This window comes from Gymnoscopelus microlampas (assembly GCF_963454915.1).
Source record: "Gymnoscopelus microlampas genome assembly, chromosome: 15".
NCBI classification, from domain to species: Eukaryota; Metazoa; Chordata; class Actinopteri; order Myctophiformes; family Myctophidae; genus Gymnoscopelus; species Gymnoscopelus microlampas.
In genome coordinates this window covers 46,465,707-46,483,206 of record NC_139952.1, presented here as the reverse complement: position 1 = coordinate 46,483,206, position 17,500 = coordinate 46,465,707, and the positions used below count along the sequence as shown (strand labels likewise).

The window sequence follows — 17,500 nt, the reverse complement described above, 5'->3', positions numbered from 1 at the left end:
GGTGCATCATGGGACATGGTCTAGGGGGCCATACAGAGCGCTGAGTCACTGAGGAACAGCTGAGAAGCACACACACACACACACACACGCACGTGCGCACACACACACACACGCACACGCACGCGCGCACGCACACGTCATCTTCAGCGCGACCGTGTGGTATTACCGGCTGCATTCTGTCTGCTGAACCCCACGGCCTGCTATCTGATCTTAGGGGCTATATCGGGCCACGGCTGGGGTTTTGCTGCTGCCATGCCATGGGCCCAGCCCAGGCCCACTGTAACCTATTCTAGGCCTGATGTTGCTTTTTCCGCATCGGTGCCGGCTCAACTCGACTCTAACCTAGCCTTAATTACTTCATTATCCACCACGGATAGGCCTTGTCAATGTGTCGGGTCGTCATCGTATATAGTCCAACCCTCTGACGTATTGTAGGACAGAGTGCTAAACAATGCTAAAGTTAAAGCTAATGCTGTCTCTGGAAAACGAACTCCATAAGTGAGTCTAGCAGGGTTTTCACATTACCTTTTGCTATCGCCTCAGCTCACTCAAAACCTTGACGAGGTGACACCAACAGATGCACCTCGTACCAGGGACCTTTTACTAATAGAAAACCATAAAAAAAAGCTGGTACCATGCACTGAAAAAGCGGGATAAAGGTCCCATTGCTATAGGCCTTCACTGGACTCCACTGGCCATGATACCGTTCTTCCTACAGCATTGTAGAGAGACAGGGTGACAATAGGCTGAGACATGGGGATAACATGCGACACAGGCCCCTGAGCCTTAAAGCGCGGGACCTGGGGGTGAGCATTCCTTTCTCGAGGTATACCTAGGTGCCACAAAACATAGCCTGCCTTATTACAAACACCCAAAGAAAGTGTCTCTTAGTACAGTGGTTCTCAAACTTTTTCACGTCAAGGACCCCCAAATTGACACTTATTACCCCACGGACCCCCATTTGAAAAGATATGCCAGGGACCCCCATATAAGAGAAGGTTTTTACAGCTCTCTAGCAGTGATTCTCAACCATTTTAATTTCAAGGACCCCCAGTTTAACATGCATTAGGGCTATGGACCCCCATTTAATGGCATTTATACCTCTGGGACCCCAATTTGTATTGTATAATCAATGTTAATTTAACTCTGAGAGTGTACAAATGGAACCAAATGGACCCGTTAGGGTTCATTTGGTTCCATTTGTTACACTCTCAGAGTTACACACCCATAAGGGTCCATTTGGTTCCTGTCCATCATTTAGCTGGGGACCCCCTGGAACCCCCTCAAGTATCCCTGGGGGTCCCCGGACCCCACTTTGAGAACCAATGTCTTAGTAGTTAGTCTGTGGGAGGGTTTTTTTGTTCAACAGAAAAGTATTTATTTCCAATAAAATCCTATTCAATATGGGCCATTGGCCATGTCCCGAGTAGGTGTTGGCTAGACCGTTGGTTCTCAAAGTGGGGTCCGGGGACCCCCAGGGGTCCTTGGGGGGGGTTCCAGGGGGTCCCCAGCAAAATGCGTTAATATAGCATCCCAATCATTTTAACCACTTTAACCTTTTATACTTTGGCTATTCAAAATTAGCAGATCTACAAGCTACAATAGCAGATCTACAAGCTACAATAGCAGATATACAAGCTCATAGCGCTATGAGGTTGTAGATCTGCTATTTTTGAAAAATCTTGAAAACTCGTGCAAACCTTTGAATATATATATTTTTTTTTAAACATTTGTAACTCAAATCTTTGCCTCTGGGGGGTCCCTGGAACGACATATTTTGAGAAAAATATACGTATCATTTTGGGGGTCCTTGACATGAAAAGGTTTGAGAACCACTGGGCTAGACCACACTCTCGCATCGCATCTCCTCGCATGGCATGGCATCGCTCATGTGGTAAAGCAGTTATCTTGTAGGATTGTCATTTTACTGCCTGGGAAACTTTACACTCATATTGTATGTGTGATATAGTAATGTGTTGATGTTTGATATACAGAGATGACAGCACATCACCATACACACACACACACCACTTTGACTCATTATATTGGTCATGTTATTGTTGAGATAAGTTTAGATTATGCTCAGTTATGTGTTCAGTTTGTAAATGGTGCATTTATTTAGCGCCTTCATCCAAAGCACTTTACAATGTGCATTACATTCTCACACACACACACACACACACACACACACACACACACACACACACACACACACACACACACACACGACAGCGGAGTAAACCATGCAAGGCACCAACCGGCTCATAGGCAGCAGTTATATGGGGTTGAGTTTCTTGCTCAAGGACACTTCGACATTTCCCAAGCGGCCTCTCCACCTCCTGAGCCACTCACTATAGGTTGTGTCCAGTGGTGGAAAAAGTACTCCATTTTTGTACTTAAGTTAAAGTATCAATACTGCAATGTAGTAAAGTAAAAGTCCGGAATTCAAAATTTACTTGAGTAAAAGTACAAAAGTATTGGTATCAAAATGTACTAAAATGTACCAAAAATAAAAAGTACTCATTATGCAGAATGTCCCATTTCAAGTTTTCAAATGTATACAAATCTTTTGAAAATAGAAGATCTACAAGCTCACAATGCCCATGCATTGTGAGCTTGTAGATCTGCTATTTTCACATGGCCGGAATATATATAGGGCTGAAGTGGTTAATGTATGTTTTGTAATAATAATCTAAACCTACAAAGTAACTAGTAACTAAAGTTTTCAATTGTACTGGAGCAAAAGTATAATATGTGCCATTGACATGTAATGGAGTAGAAATAAAATAACTGAAATTTGGAAATACTCCAGTAAAGTAAAAAAAAAACCTCAAAATTGTACTTATAAGTAAGTACTTGAGTAAATGTACTTGTAGTTACTTTACACCACTGGAAATGACGAACAGATATGACAGCTTATATACTCTATATCCATATATCCCAGTGTGAACTCCACATAGGCTATATGAATAGATTGTGAATCAGATTATGTCAAAAACAGGTGCAGCATCTTATATTTGGGGGCAGGAATCAAACATAAAACTAGCCTACTAATGTTTTCAGTAAAAGCTCTAGTATCTATAAATGCCCTCACAGCGCCAAGTCAACACGATAGTAGCCTGTCTGTATCATCATAAATAAACATTGTTGTCATCATGACGCTGACATGATGAGAGCATGTAGCCATGGACCACAAGACGGTCATCTGTCATGACCGTCATGGATGAACCTCATTAGTGTTTGCACCTTTTCCCCCGCACATCATACATACACGTTCAAATTTCAAATATAAAGTACTGACCCCATATGGCACGGATGTTACAATTATGTACGGGCCCTCAAAAGTACCTGTGATCCAACCGTATATTCAATAAAAAGCATTTGAATCCGATTGGTGGCCACTTTCTCATAGAGTTATAATGTATCGGAATGCAATACAACTTCCAACCGATAGGGTAGCGTGGTTGAAAGCACATGGAGACAATACGGAGGAAATGGCCACCAATCCGATTAAAATGTTTTTTTATTGAACGATACGGAAGATACGGGTACTTATGAGGAACCGTACATAATTTTAACATCCGTGGCCATAAGGTCATTACTTTATATTTGAAATAAGAACGTTTATGTAGATGTACGGACCAAAAGGGGAGAAAGTGCAAACTTTATGTTGAAGTTCATCCATGACTGACTGTCATCATATAGCAGTCATGTATCATGGCTACAGAGGATGATGCTTTCACAACAACACACACTCCACGTGGGGGGCGGGGGGGGGGCAGAACTGACCCAAACACATCAAGTTTAAACTAAAATACACATTATTTAAATTACAACGTCGTTGTCGATTTATTTTCTGGAACATGCGGCGACACACACACACACACACACACACACACACACACACACACACACACACACACACACAAAACCGAGGGGTGAGTGACAACAAAGCCAAGGCTTGTTGGGGACATTGTGTATTCTTCTATTCTTCTGCGGTAACAAATAGGAAAACGCACATTTTCGACGCCTTTCCCCTGGGTGTGGGGGTGTTGGGGGGCGGGGGGGGTAGGAGGCTATACCGCGCACACACACACACACACACACACACACCCTACCCAGTCCCACTAGTAACTACCGACCCAGAAACATGCCGTCACACACAACAATCAAAAGATTTACCTCTAATAGAATCAGATCAGTGGCAGGTTGGAGTCGATATCCCCCGGTAGTAGCCTAGGCTGTTAGGTGAGCTTTGGTGGTTGTTGAGCCGTTATATGCTGAACCGTTATGCGCGGCGGTCCCCTGCCTCCCCTGGCCGTCTGTCAGTCCGTGTTGCCCCGCACACACACACACTGCAGGACCCCGGTCCGCCGCCCTTCCAGTTCCAGGACTTCCAAATTAAGCAACAGCAGAACAGCTGTGTGAGCAGACAGACACAGGCTGACAGCAGAGCAGAGGGGAGGCAAGACCCGGTCAGGACCTCCCGGAGCGGACAGTGACTCAGTGTGTCTGATGATCTCCTAGTCAGTCAGTCACCTCAATCACTAACACACACTCACAACACTAAAAATAGAACATCTGCTCTTCTTGAGAAGTAAAGACATCATGCAGACCTAGACCCATGCACAGGACTAATGTTAACCACCATGGCTGTCTGTCTGGTGATAAACAAACATAGTTCACTTGAGGCTGCCTGTCTGTGAGTGCCATACCAAAACCACTGTGTGTCATCATACATTATCATCTCCTATGAAAACGTGCCATTTTGATTTAAGCCCCTTTTTGGATGAAGTAGAGCCCTACCTATCAGAAACATGAGCTGTGCCAGCTCAGGCTATTTTATTTTTTTCCACACTTTTAATCAGCATGCATGTGCATTTTGTCAACCCTGTTACCAACATTTAAATTGCTTTTAGAAAATGTTTTAAAAACACTTAGAACACATGTCATACAATATGAAAGTGTCATTGATTGATTGAATACTTTATTTAGAAAGACATGGTAAAAGTACATGGAAGTACAATTCACAATACAAGGTCCTCTAAACTGGATCGCTCATAAAAGCACTTGGCTTATTTAGAATGAGATCCCCATGTACTCAAATCATGACGACATTTAAGAAGACGTACAAATTCAAGGTGTTGAGACAGGATTGTTGGACTTGGACCCAAGCACAGAAGCGACGAGACAGAGGTAGAGCGGTCTAAATGCAAGGGTATTTATTAAGAAATGAACAGAAAACACAAGGACACAAACTAAACTATAAACACTAAACTAATAATGACATGTAGATACAGATCTGGAACAGGCATACTCACAGATGACAACAACTAATAACCTGGCATTGTGTCCTCACAAACACAGGGCTTAAATAAACACAGGACTAACAAAACACAGGTGAACTCAAAGACAATCAACACATAATTGGCTGAAAGTTTCCTGAAACTGAACGGGACACAGGTGAACAACATTTGAAATTACAGACAAGGTGAGACAAGACAGGTAACAACAACCAGAGTGTAGAAGAGAGAGTAACGTCACACTTTGATCTCGCCGCAAAGCGGGCTGCTATGGGCTATAACATTGGAACTATCTCATTGAGATAGACAGAGCACTTCCGCATTCCATTCTTACAATGGGAGTCAATAACTCATAACTCTCTTATACGGCTCTGGCAACAACTAGGGCAGACAGGAAACACCACTACAAAATAAAGGTACGCAACAGACAGTTCATGACAGAAAGATGAATTCCCCCTGTTACACTCAGTGTGTTTTCACTCAGTTTTACTTTTTTCTCACAGATCAACCTGCATTTTCGCAATTGATACCCCTACAGCACCTTATTTTTTAAGAAAAAGGTTTCAAAACAAAATATATCATATTACAAAACATTGTATGGATTACTGGTCACTTTTGATTAACATTTTAAATTAACATGAGATGAATTGATTCTACGTTTGCCTTTTAATTTATTAAGTTACAGAACACAAGTTATACAAGTAACAGGACTGACTCCTCAGTAACGGGGATGACAACAGGATAGTAACAGGGATGACAGTATAGTAACATCAGGGGTGACATTATGGTCCCCATTTATTTTAAAATGAATGCTAAAGCAGGGTATGTTTCTAGGGTTTCTACTGGTTCCACCGAGTGAAGAACCGCCCCCTCGCTGCGGTCATTGTAGAAACCAATGGTGTGACGCCGTCCATATTTTATGCTGCTGACCCATAAGGTCACTGCTGTGTCATCTCATCTCCAGCCAGGGACTGAAATCCTCCCTGCCTGCCCTCTGCCACATGAGGGAGGGACGGTCACAGGTATGGCAGCTACAGTAGCCTTAGGCTCGCTTCTCCTTGCCATTATTTATTGATTTGAAAGTGGATGAATCATTGATGGGTCTCCTCGCCTCCAGAGACTCCATTTTGAGTCGGCGTCTGGCTTCGGGGCTTGTAACGTGAGCATGTGTTTGGTGTGTGTGTGTGTGTGTGTGTGTGTGTGTCGCACAATGAAGAGCAGCACAACATCTGGTGTGTGTTGTGTTTGCATGATGGGCAAAACGACAGGCAGACACACGCACTGACATACAAGACGCGTCTAAAAGCAGGTTCTTACGTTTCATATTAAACACTTTGAACCTGGCATCCATCCGTCCCTGTTTTTGGGGATGTCATTCATTATAGGCATTCAGAAGTTTAAAAAAAAGTTTCCCCTTAAAATGCTAAAACAGCACATCTAGAAGCTCGCATCGAGATGCAACGTGTTGCGAGTTTGTAGATCTGCTATTTTCATGCGACCCTGTCATCATAAGAAGTATACAATAGGGCTTATAACTAAGTGATATATGCTTTATGTTTGTTCAGCATGATCACAGGTGTTTAAAAAGACAGGTGCCATTAAAACACTGAATAATTTAGCTGATTACAATATAAAACGTAAAATCTAAAAAATGCAATTGCCGATCTAAAAACTCTAGCAACCTAAAACACAAATCTCAAATCCATTATCATTTAAGAGATGCTTGTAAAAGTATATCACCCGAATCTATCTCCTGGTTAGATTAAAAGTGGTATCCCAACGGCCTAAAAAAGTATTTTCTGTTTACTACAGAAGTAGAGAGACTGGGAGACCCCTGTTACTGAGACAGGGAAACCCTGTTACTGGACAAACACACTGTAACATTGATTGCCATCAGAATATGGAACTATTTCAAAGTTATTTGAATAAAAACAAAGATATCACTTTATATCATAATCAGTATAATCTTAGGGTTTTGCCTATTATTTGGGGGCCCAGTTTGCAACATCCTCAGGGCCTACCAGTGGTTAATGTAAATGAAGAATCAGCCCATGAATGAAGTGCACATACAGTATATCAGACTGAACATCACAGAACATCAAAGTATATGTGAGTGCTTGATGTACTTTCACTTCTAGAAATGAAATGTCCTCACTGACCCCACAGAATGAAACGCCACAAGCTGAGCTCTTTAAATATAGAACATTTTTATTAAAATTTTTGAGTAAATAGTGTTGAAATTCTTGAAAATGAACAACAGGACCTTTGCATTTAAATAGCAACACTTTTACATGCCTTCATCCAGTGACAATGAAAAGCTTCCTTAAAAAGTTTTGTGTGTGTGTGTGTGTGTGTGTGTGTGTGTGTGTGTGTGTGTGTGTGTGTGTGTGTGTGTGTGTGTGTGTGTGTGTGTGTGTGTGTGTGTGTGTGTGTGTGTGTGTGTGAGTGTGTGTGTGTGTCATTTATTTTTCATGTTTTCCCTTGTAAGAAATATCGTTCAAGTATAAAAATTCCCAACAGTGTAAAATAGCCCGTCTGATGAATAAAGCAAAAAGCACAGCTACTGTAACCCTTGACAACGACTATACATTCTAAAGCTCAATTTATACCGCCATGGAGTATAAATCACGCTTAATGGAAAAAAAGCAGCATTTTTGCTACTTAGCATCTGGATTCTTTTTTTCTTTTTCCTTTTTTTCTTCTTTTTATTTCACTTTTTTCCAACAGCTCTGAAACATACAAGAGGGCAGAGTACAATCTGCACGCAAAATAGGCCCGCATTTAAATAAAGTTCTCTTATACAAAAGGCATTTTTTTAAGCTAGCCCAGTATTTAATGTCCTGTCCTAAAGGATTCAAAAAAAGGCAAAAAAATATATAGAATTGTACAGTGCACATAACAAGAATTGTATCTTAAATAACTCCTAAAATCAACATTTTTGGTTGAGTATGTTAATAATAATAATAATTATAATAAAATTACAACTAAACCTACTCAATAACTTATATATGCCTTGAGATGAGTACATAATATTATTATTAATACAGTACCGACGCTAAGTGTCTACCTTTTAGAGCGTCAACATCGTCAACTCTCAAAATAAATAGCCTATCTTAAATATTACATTTCTCTCTCTTCTTTTTTTTTTTCGTGTTTTTTTTGTTTGTTTGTTTTTCTTCAAAATGTTTCTCTTAAATAGCAATACGAACGTTAAGGCACACAGGAAGGGGGGAGGAGCTAACGTGTGTCCCCCCCGCTCCCCCCTCCCCTCTTCACCCTGGACACACGTGAGGCAGGCCAGTTGTCAGAGCTGGGGGGGGGGGGGGGTCACTTGTGCGTGTGCGTGTGTGTGTGTGTGCGTGTGTGCGTGTGTGTGTGTGCGTGTGTGTGTGTGTGTGCATGCGCCTGACATTAGCCCTGACATTAGACCTCTTTTCACAAGCTATAGGCCTACAGCAGTGGTTCTCTAACATTTTCATGTCAAGGGGCCCCTAAACGTTGTGGAATAGCCCGAGTATCCGAATAGCCGAAATATAGAAATAGGTGCTTAGGTGTTCAAACCAGTGGTTCTCAACCAGTGGTCTGGGGACCACCAGTGGTCCTTGAGAGGGTTCCAGGGGGTCCCCAGCCAAATTAATAGTTAGGAACCAAATTGATCCTCATGTGTCTGTAACTCTGAGAGTGTACAAATGGAACCAAATGGACCCGTTAGGGTCCATTTGGTTCCATTTTTTGAACACTAATGATGATGATACAGTGTAGATTGGGACCCCCAAGACATTTCAAATGGGGGTCTGTGGGCTAATAGATGTCAATTTGGGGGTCCTTGACACGAAAAAGGTTGAAAACCACTGGTTTAAACTGTTCCTTTTTTTGTTGTTGCTGGGGCCCCCCCCCTCCGGGAACCGCCCCAAGGACCCCCTGACTGGGGGGTCCCCCGGACAACCCCCAAATTTGATAACCACTGAGCTACAGGACTAGAGGCTAAAAAGTGCTGTCGAGGGGCACGGCCAAATGGGGGGGTGGGGGGGGTGGGGGGGGTGGGGGGGGGACCAGAGTGGGGTGGGGTATAGAGAGACGGTTCCCAAACGGGCCCATGCAGGGATTAAAATGTGACAGCTCAACAAATGAGCACAAGTGATGCGTTCTTTCCAGAGCAATCCGTCTGTGTGGCGCTGGAGGGCCCCCCCTCTCCCCCCCCCCCCCTCTCTCTCTCTCTCTCCCAACAGCAGCTGTTGTCTCTCTCTCTTTCTTCCTCTTTCTCTCAGTTTATCCCTCTCTCCCTCCCTCCCTCCCTCCCTCCCTCTCTCCCTCTCTCTCTCTCTCTCTCTCACTCCCTCTCTCGCTCTCTCTCTCTCTCTCTATCCATGTTTCACTCTGACTCCATCCCAAAATGCAGAGCCAGAGAGAAAGCGACCTGGTCGGGGTGGGGTCGGGTTCTTTGTGTTTCGACTTGCTATGTGTGCAACTCTGTGTGCGTGTCCGTCCGTGTTGACGTGTGGGTAGTGTGTGTGTGGGTGTGTGTGTGTGTGTGTGTGTGTGTGTGTGTGTGTGTGCGCGCGCGTGTGCGTGCGTGTGGAGCGAGTGACCGATTTGGTGTTTTTTTTCTCATTGTCTTTCCTTTGTGAAGTGGCTTTGTGTTGTTCGGTTCGCCTGTGCCCCCCGTTTAGTCAACGAGTCGGAGAGTTGATGACATTTTCACTTTTCCTGCAGTTATTTTTGTCTCTTGGTTGATTCGTTTGCTTTTGCATAGGTCGAGAGGTCGAGACACAGAGTAAAAAAGGGGGAAAAAAGGGACATTCAGCATCAGGAAGATAAAAAGGCAGTTCTTCAAAAAATAAATAAATAAAAGATTCGCTTGACGCGACGAGCCGCGACCCCGCGACCTCCTCTCTGACGTAGCTTTGTGGTCGCGTATAGCGTTCGTCGCGTAGCTGATAGCTAAACATATTGGAAACGGTTCCATTTCCCTGATTATCAGAAAGTATTAAGTCCACAGAATGCACTTGAAAAGACAAAATAAGAACGACAAGAGCCCTTGAAATGTAATAGTAACAATAATAAATATAGGTTATGAGGGCTTTGAAGAACTTTTGTTGTGGAACGAAAGAGAAAACGGATCCTTTTTACGCTAACGTTATAAAGACAGCAATGGGACTGAATAAGGCTTGTTAACACCTATACCAAACACAGGGATTAGTTCCTGCATTTCTCTTCTATAAATAAGTACTTTTACTACAATGATAATAGTAATAATAATAATAATAATAGTAATAACAACAACAATAATAATAATAATAAATTCTTTCTCACTTTGCGAAATCTTCGCAATTTTTTTTTTTGTGTGTTTGTTTTTGGTTGAAGCACAGCAAGTTGGAAAGCTACTGTATGACGTTCCCACCTCACTATCACCACCATCTTCATCATCTTCATCATCATCACCACCACCATCATCACCATCATCATCATCATCATCATCACCATCATCACCACTATAACCCTCTTCAAAAGTGACTCGGTAGTCACCGCCACGCCCCTCCCCTTTTTTAAGGCCAATTCCTCTTGCGTTTCCTCCGCCTCTCATCCACCGGGCCAATCAGCCTGGTGGGGAGCGGCTGGGGGGGGCGGGGCTCCCCTCCCCCTCCTCCCCCCTGCGTGTCCGCCGGCTGCAGTAGCTGCTATTGCATGCGGTCGGCCTGCAGCTGCTGGGGCTGGTACTGGGCGAAGGCCGCCGCCGCGGCCGATCCGGGCGCGGCGCCCGCCAGCGGCTGCTGCTGCAGCGCGTAGCCGTAGCCCGCCGCGGCCACGTAGCCGGCGGCCGCCGGGGAGGCGGCGTACGGGTACTGCTCGTACGCGGCGGCGGCGCTGGCGGCGGCGGCGGCGGCGGAGTACTGGGCGTAGGCGGCGCCCGTGTAGTCGATGTACGGCGAGCTGGCCGTGGCGGAGGTGGCGGCCGTCTGCTGAACGTGAGGGATCTGCATGATGCTGGGCTGCATGAAGGCCTGAGGGTACATGTAGTGGGTCGGGATCCTGGAACGCACAAAAGACAACACACACACACACACACACATATGTGAGGGTTAGTTGGATACACACTAAGCACAAAAGCCCCACCCCCCCACCAACCCCGCCATTCCCAAACCCAACTCAACCACACTGCGGCCAAGCGCCCTCCCCATAGATATAGAAACCTAGATACCTCATTGGCCTCTGCAGCAGTTCATTGGAGCGAGAGCCGCCATTTTGGAAAAGGCAAGCTTATCCTGACTACTGGCCAATCACGGCGCGTCTTTTCCGGGACTTTTTTTTTATACAAATAGATTCCGCCAAGTCCCGGAAAAAGACGCGCTGTGATTGGCCAGTAGTCAGGATAAGCTTGCCTTCTCCAAAATGGCGCCCAAGATACAGACGCCTCACGCAGAGCCGGATGAGGCGTCTACCTTTATATGTCTATGGCCCTTCCCCCCCCCGCCTCCCATCCCGCTGCCACCCAGTCCAATCCAAGAACACCCAGGAGAAGCTAGATGCTAGTAGTCAGGATTAGAAGGTCATAGGGTTGCCAAAATAGAGATTTCTCTGTGACCAAAGAACAGTGGAGGAAAGTGAGATAGATCGCCCCCTAGAGGCTTGCTTTGTCCGCTTTGTTAGTTTTCTCTATACCTCTGGGTGAGAATGTGTGAAGGCGTGCGCGTCATGTCGACACGGACGCTCGTTCACTCTCCTTGAAGAGGCGTGAAAAGAAATGAGGGAAGGGGCGTAAAGGTTTCTGCTTGGCATGGGCTTGTTGGGACGTCCCAACGAACACAGCTGGCTATTAGCCAACTGTGAACCCGAAGCCATTTGGAGAGGAGGGTGTTCTCTGTATGAAAACAAGATGCTGAACACATCTCGTGTGGCTTACGTAAGAGCAGTGGTGGAAAGTACTACTACTTAAAGGGCAAGACCACTTTGGTAGAGGTTTGGGTTGTGTAGTTACCTTGCCAAAGGTGGGCAAGAAATACAAAATAATTGCTCCATTGATTAGAAATTGATAATTCAAAATATGCTCCTCATTGACTTACATTGTACGGTAAAACAGCTCTCAAAGTCACTCTTTTAGCACAAAAACGAACGCAAACAAAGTTGATTCAGACAATAGAACATCACCAAACCCAGTACTGTTTTTTTTTAAATAAAAATGTCAACTTCCTGTTGATTTTGCAATTTTTAATAAGTAGAAAACCCGGACTGGATCCGCGGATCCGGATCCAGATCTTCAAATGGTAAAATCAACAGGAAGTTGAGATTTTTATAAAAAAAACAAACAGTACTGGGTTTGGTGATGCTCTATATTGTCTGAATCAACTTTGTTTGGGTTTATTTATGTGCTAAAAGAGTGACTTTGAGAGCTGTTTTACCGTACAATACAAGTCAATGAGGAGCATATTTTGAATTATCAATTTCTAATCAATGGAGCAATTATTTTTGATTTCTTGCCCACCTTTGGAGTTACATCATGGCAAGGTAACTAGACAACCCAAACCTCTACCAAAGTGGTCTTACCCTTTAAGTAAAATTTTGAGGTATTTGTACTCATTACTAAATCATTACTTTATAAAAACATACATTAACCACTTTAGCCCTATCTTAAAACTAGACTACTTGAAAATAGCCAATCTGCAAGCTCACAATGCGACGCGCTGTGAGCTATGTGAGCTATTTTCAAACATTTTAGTACTTTCACTTTTGGTACTTAAAGCACACTTGTGCTTGTCCGTCAGTGGGGAGGGGGGGTTAGGGGAGGGTGGGTTGTTGGAGTTGGATCATGGATAGAGGAGATGAGTGGGTGGGACGGGACGGGGGGGACGGGGGGGACGGGGACAGGGGGGTGACGTGACGCATTGTGAAAGTGTCACTGCCACTTTGACAGCTGGACAGTTTTCCAAAAAGGACACTGCTGGCCGTTTCCCTCTCTGTTTGTTTGTCGGGACAAAAGCGCCTGCAGGGCCGAGCCCATCATCATCATCCCTACAGGGATATTTCTATTAAATAAGCAATCAAGAACAACGAGCACATTCTGCTCTCCGTCACTTAGTGGTATCCCTCTGCCCCGCAGGCCTCTATAAGGCCTGGAAACTCCGCCGGAGAGAGAGAGAGAGAGAGAGAGAGAGAACGTTGGTTAAGCAGCCACGGCCACGCTGGGAAGCTTTTGAAGCTCCAACACACTGGCTGGCCTCAGGGAGGGATGCCAAATGGTTCGGACGGAGGAACGCCAGAAGGCACAACAACTTGACTGACTGACTGGAATGACTGAAGGTCCAGTGTTACGTCTGAAACTTTGATGTCTTGCCCGTGTAAAAAAAAGAGAAAAAGATTCACCACAACCCCCTTTTTTAAGATCAAAGCAAAAAAAAAAGATCCCTGATCAAATTAAATCTGACTTCAAATTCAAATGAAATAAGTCATTTTTTTGCTTTGACTTTTTCTTTGAGTGATGAATTGAATGATGAGAGAGCTGTGGGGGGGGGGGGAGTACCAACCAACCGACCAACCGACCTAGGCGAGTCCTTTGGTTTTTTTTGGATTGGGAGAGGTCCAGAGGAGGGAGGGTGGGGGCCGGGATGTGTTCCAATAATATTCAGTGAAATACAAGGATCTATCGTGGCAACCCTACAGTCAGCACTCCGTTATGTAAATCCACTCGCATCTCAACCAAAACAGTAGTGGTATGGAGCCCGCAAGAAAGACAGGAAGGGGAAAAAAAGAACAACAACATAAATAAATAAACAACAGCAGGCTGTGCAGACAAATACATGAAAAAAGATTGTTGAAATAAAATATAAAAGTACTGTCCACATGGACCGGGTGGGGGGGTGGGGGGGTAGGGGGGGGGGGCACTTCAACGACAAATAACACAGCACAGTCACTCAACCCACAGACAGAGAACAGAGAGGGGTGGGGGGTGGATGCATTTAGTCATGGAGGTGTGTGAAGCCTAATCTATACTTTGTTGCAGTGGTTCTGAAACATTTTCATGTCAAGGACCCCCAGATTGACACTTATTAGCCCGCGGACCCCCGTTTGAAAAGATATGCCAAGGACCCCCATAAGAGAAGATTCTTACGGCTCTAGCAGTGATTCTCAACCATTTAAATTTCAATGACCCCCAGTTTGACATGCATTAGCCTACAGACCCCTATGCTTATGAATTGAATACCAAGGACCCCATGGAAACAAGACCGCAAGGACTTTTTTGGACGGACCTTTCAGACAAAGTATTATAAATGTAATTGTGTTTACATTTTTTTTGCCTAATAAAATATTCAATCAATCAATCAAAAAAACATTTAATGGCATTTCTTATCTCTGGGACCCCAATTTATATTGTAATGTTAATTTAACTCTGAGAGTGTACAAATGGAACCAAATGGACCCCAACAGGGTTCCATTTGTACACTCTCTGAGTTACAGACCCATAAGGATTAAGGTTCCTATATTTACCGGTATCTATCATTTATCTGGGGACCCCCTGGAACCCCCTCAAGGACCCCTGGGGGTCCCCGGACCCCACTTTGAGAACCACTGCTGTGTTGTATGACGGGTCACGCAGTGAAAAATAGCTTAGGCTTACAAGCTTGCATCTCGTCCGTCACGGACGCAACGTGTTGTGAGCTTGTAGGTTTGGCTATTTTGGCCGTGTGACACCGTCTTATGACGGGGGGGGGGCTCCTGTGTAGCATCCCTGTGGAAAGCCTCTATGTTACTGCCTGTACTGTATGCACAAACACACACACACGCACACGCACACACACACACACACACACACACACACACACACACACACACACACACACACACACACACACACACACCTTCTTCAGCAGCTATACTGAAGAAGCTGGCAAAATGTAAAATTCAGAGCCAGAGGTTTCCTGCTATATGGAGAAATAATGTATGCCCCGACCCCCTTCGGCATGTTTAGGCCAATACAAGCAAAATGCTGCCCGTTTAGCCTCTGACTTTGGCCAAATGCTATACTGCAGTTTGTGGCGGCCGTCTAATCTGTTTTTAAAAAAAAATGGATTCACTGATGTTATTCTGGTCGGCGCGGGAAGACAACCGTCTCTGTGATTGGGTGAAGCACTTAGTTAGTGCTCGCCTAATAGCCTGGGATAAATAAATACAATTTTCAGGTTTCTCATCCGGTCGGAGCAGAAATAACTTTACGCCATCAGAAGGCCGGGAAACCAACGCCCGGAACCACAGTGAATGTGTTAATAGACACACCTGATGAGTAGAGTTGATTAGCACCACCTGCACCTAATGACAGCAGGCCTTCCACAGGCAGTCACTTCATTCATATGTTTGAGAGGCATGCTGAAGTCAGAAGAGTTTAGTTTTAAAGTAGTTTTTACGCCTCTGGTTGCTGGTCTGAAATACTCTTATCAATATCCTCCCGGTGCCTGAGTTATACTGAGTAACCATAGTTGGGATTCCCAACACATTATCATCATAATTTCTACATTACAACCACACCAGATCTACGTCAACCTCAACATACACCCTAAACACAAGAGTGTCTATTAACACGGGGAACATGACGACGCTAGGCTAGTGGTTCTCAAAGTGGGGTTTTGGCTATTTGAAAATGGCCTGTAGAAGAAATCTCGCGAAATGAGGGAAAACTTTACACCTATGATGCGCAAAATAGGGATGCCAGGGTTTATCTGGCTAATTTAACAATGATTTCACTGGCTAGAAGTTAGCCCAATAAGAAAAGGTATACGAAGGACTCTGTTCATCTCTTCACCTACAAAGTATAGACAGCAGTAGAATTCTGTACTTACATCTAATCTAAAAAAAAAACGTCTTCTCTTATGGGGGTCTCGTGGGCACAAAACCTTTTCAGATGAGGTATGGTGAACCACCTAACCCTGGCCTTGTGTGCTCACTGGCCTTATACAGGGGTCTTCAACAGGGGGTCCGGGACCCCTAGGGGGTCCTCAGAGTTACTACAGGGGGTCCGCCAAATCTTTGTGTGAAAGGATTTTTTTTTTACCTTAACGACTTGAACCCTAGCATCTCTTTTCTGAGGAGAACTTTAGCCAAAAAATAGCAGATCTACAAGCTCACAACGCCTCGCGCTGCGAGGCGTTGTGAGCTTGTAGATCGGCTATTTTTTGGCAAAGAGGTGTTTGGTGTAGAGGGGAAAAAAGAGCAGACCAAGTAAACAAAAAAAGTTGAATCTGTAACACAATTTTATACAATATAGAGGGGGTCCCTGCTTCATCTCTCTCTCAGCTAGGGGGTCCTTGGCCTGAAAACGTTGAAGACCCCTGGTCTAGAACGTTTAGTGTTGCTTGTACAAACCTACGACGGAAATACAATTTATGATACGGCCAGGGGTGAAAGTGGGCCGGCTCTGTCCGGAACGGCGTTCCGGTAAAAGATTCGGTCCCGGAACGCCGTTCCGTTAAGAAAAAGTCAAAGGCAGCTGTGAAAATCCCATATTAAATAACCTGCCACAGACCCATGGCCATGTTCAAGAATAAAACATAATCTACTAACGTCAGATTAACATACAGGGCGTCACAACCATTCATTAATTTGTGCGTACGACGGGACACTCTCACAGATCCGTGATTTCCCCTGACTTCTTTTTTTTTTCTCCCCCCGTTCCGCATAAACAGCTGCTTTCGCGTGAAGTTAAGTAGTTTCAACTAGGCTACCTGGGTACTTCTACTTCCAGTAGTATGATTTCAAAATAAAACGTGTGTTGAATTGTAACATTACAAGGATAGAGTTTTAATAAACCTCTTATTCTGAAATGCACATCGTTTTGAAAGGAAACCAGATTTATTTTCTGGAGGCCACTTGACAGCTTTCTGCTCACGGAACACAGCTCCACTTGACTAACGTGCATCGTCAAAATGTAAACACGGACGTGGGTCATGGGACATTATGGAATATAAAGACTTTGTGGCAAAAGTTCGACATATTTTATTTACAACCATGATCTCTGAAACCAAGACAATGTGGGGCTATGGAACAAAAGTGTGTTTTCTTTCATCTTTTCAGAAGGTGAGTAATTCATCTTATCTAATGCTGATAGTGGTGGAAAGTAACTAAGTACATGTACTCAAATACTGTACTTCAGTATAATTTTAAGGTAATTTTACTTGACTGGAGTATTTCCAATTTGCAATATTTTTATTTCT

At 44.2% G+C, this 17,500-nt stretch overlaps 2 protein-coding genes across 2 annotated transcripts in view; both read right to left on the bottom strand.

Annotated features, from left to right (window-relative positions):
* cap2 (cyclase associated actin cytoskeleton regulatory protein 2) overlaps window positions 1-4,384 on the bottom strand; it is a 61,810-nt gene extending 57,426 nt beyond the window's left edge. The window contains exon 1 of the mRNA XM_084081143.1: window positions 4,183-4,384. The gene's annotated coding sequence lies outside the window, so the exon portion shown is untranslated. The remainder of the gene's footprint in view (window positions 1-4,182) is intronic.
* A 5,233-nt stretch (window positions 4,385-9,617) lies between these two features.
* Window positions 9,618-17,500, bottom strand: part of rbm24a (RNA binding motif protein 24a) — a 19,192-nt gene continuing 11,309 nt past the window's right edge. Inside the window, exon 4 of the mRNA XM_084081147.1 lies at window positions 9,618-11,333. Coding sequence (XP_083937273.1) covers window positions 10,982-11,333 — 352 coding nt within the window. The 3' untranslated portion in view covers window positions 9,618-10,981. The remainder of the gene's footprint in view (window positions 11,334-17,500) is intronic.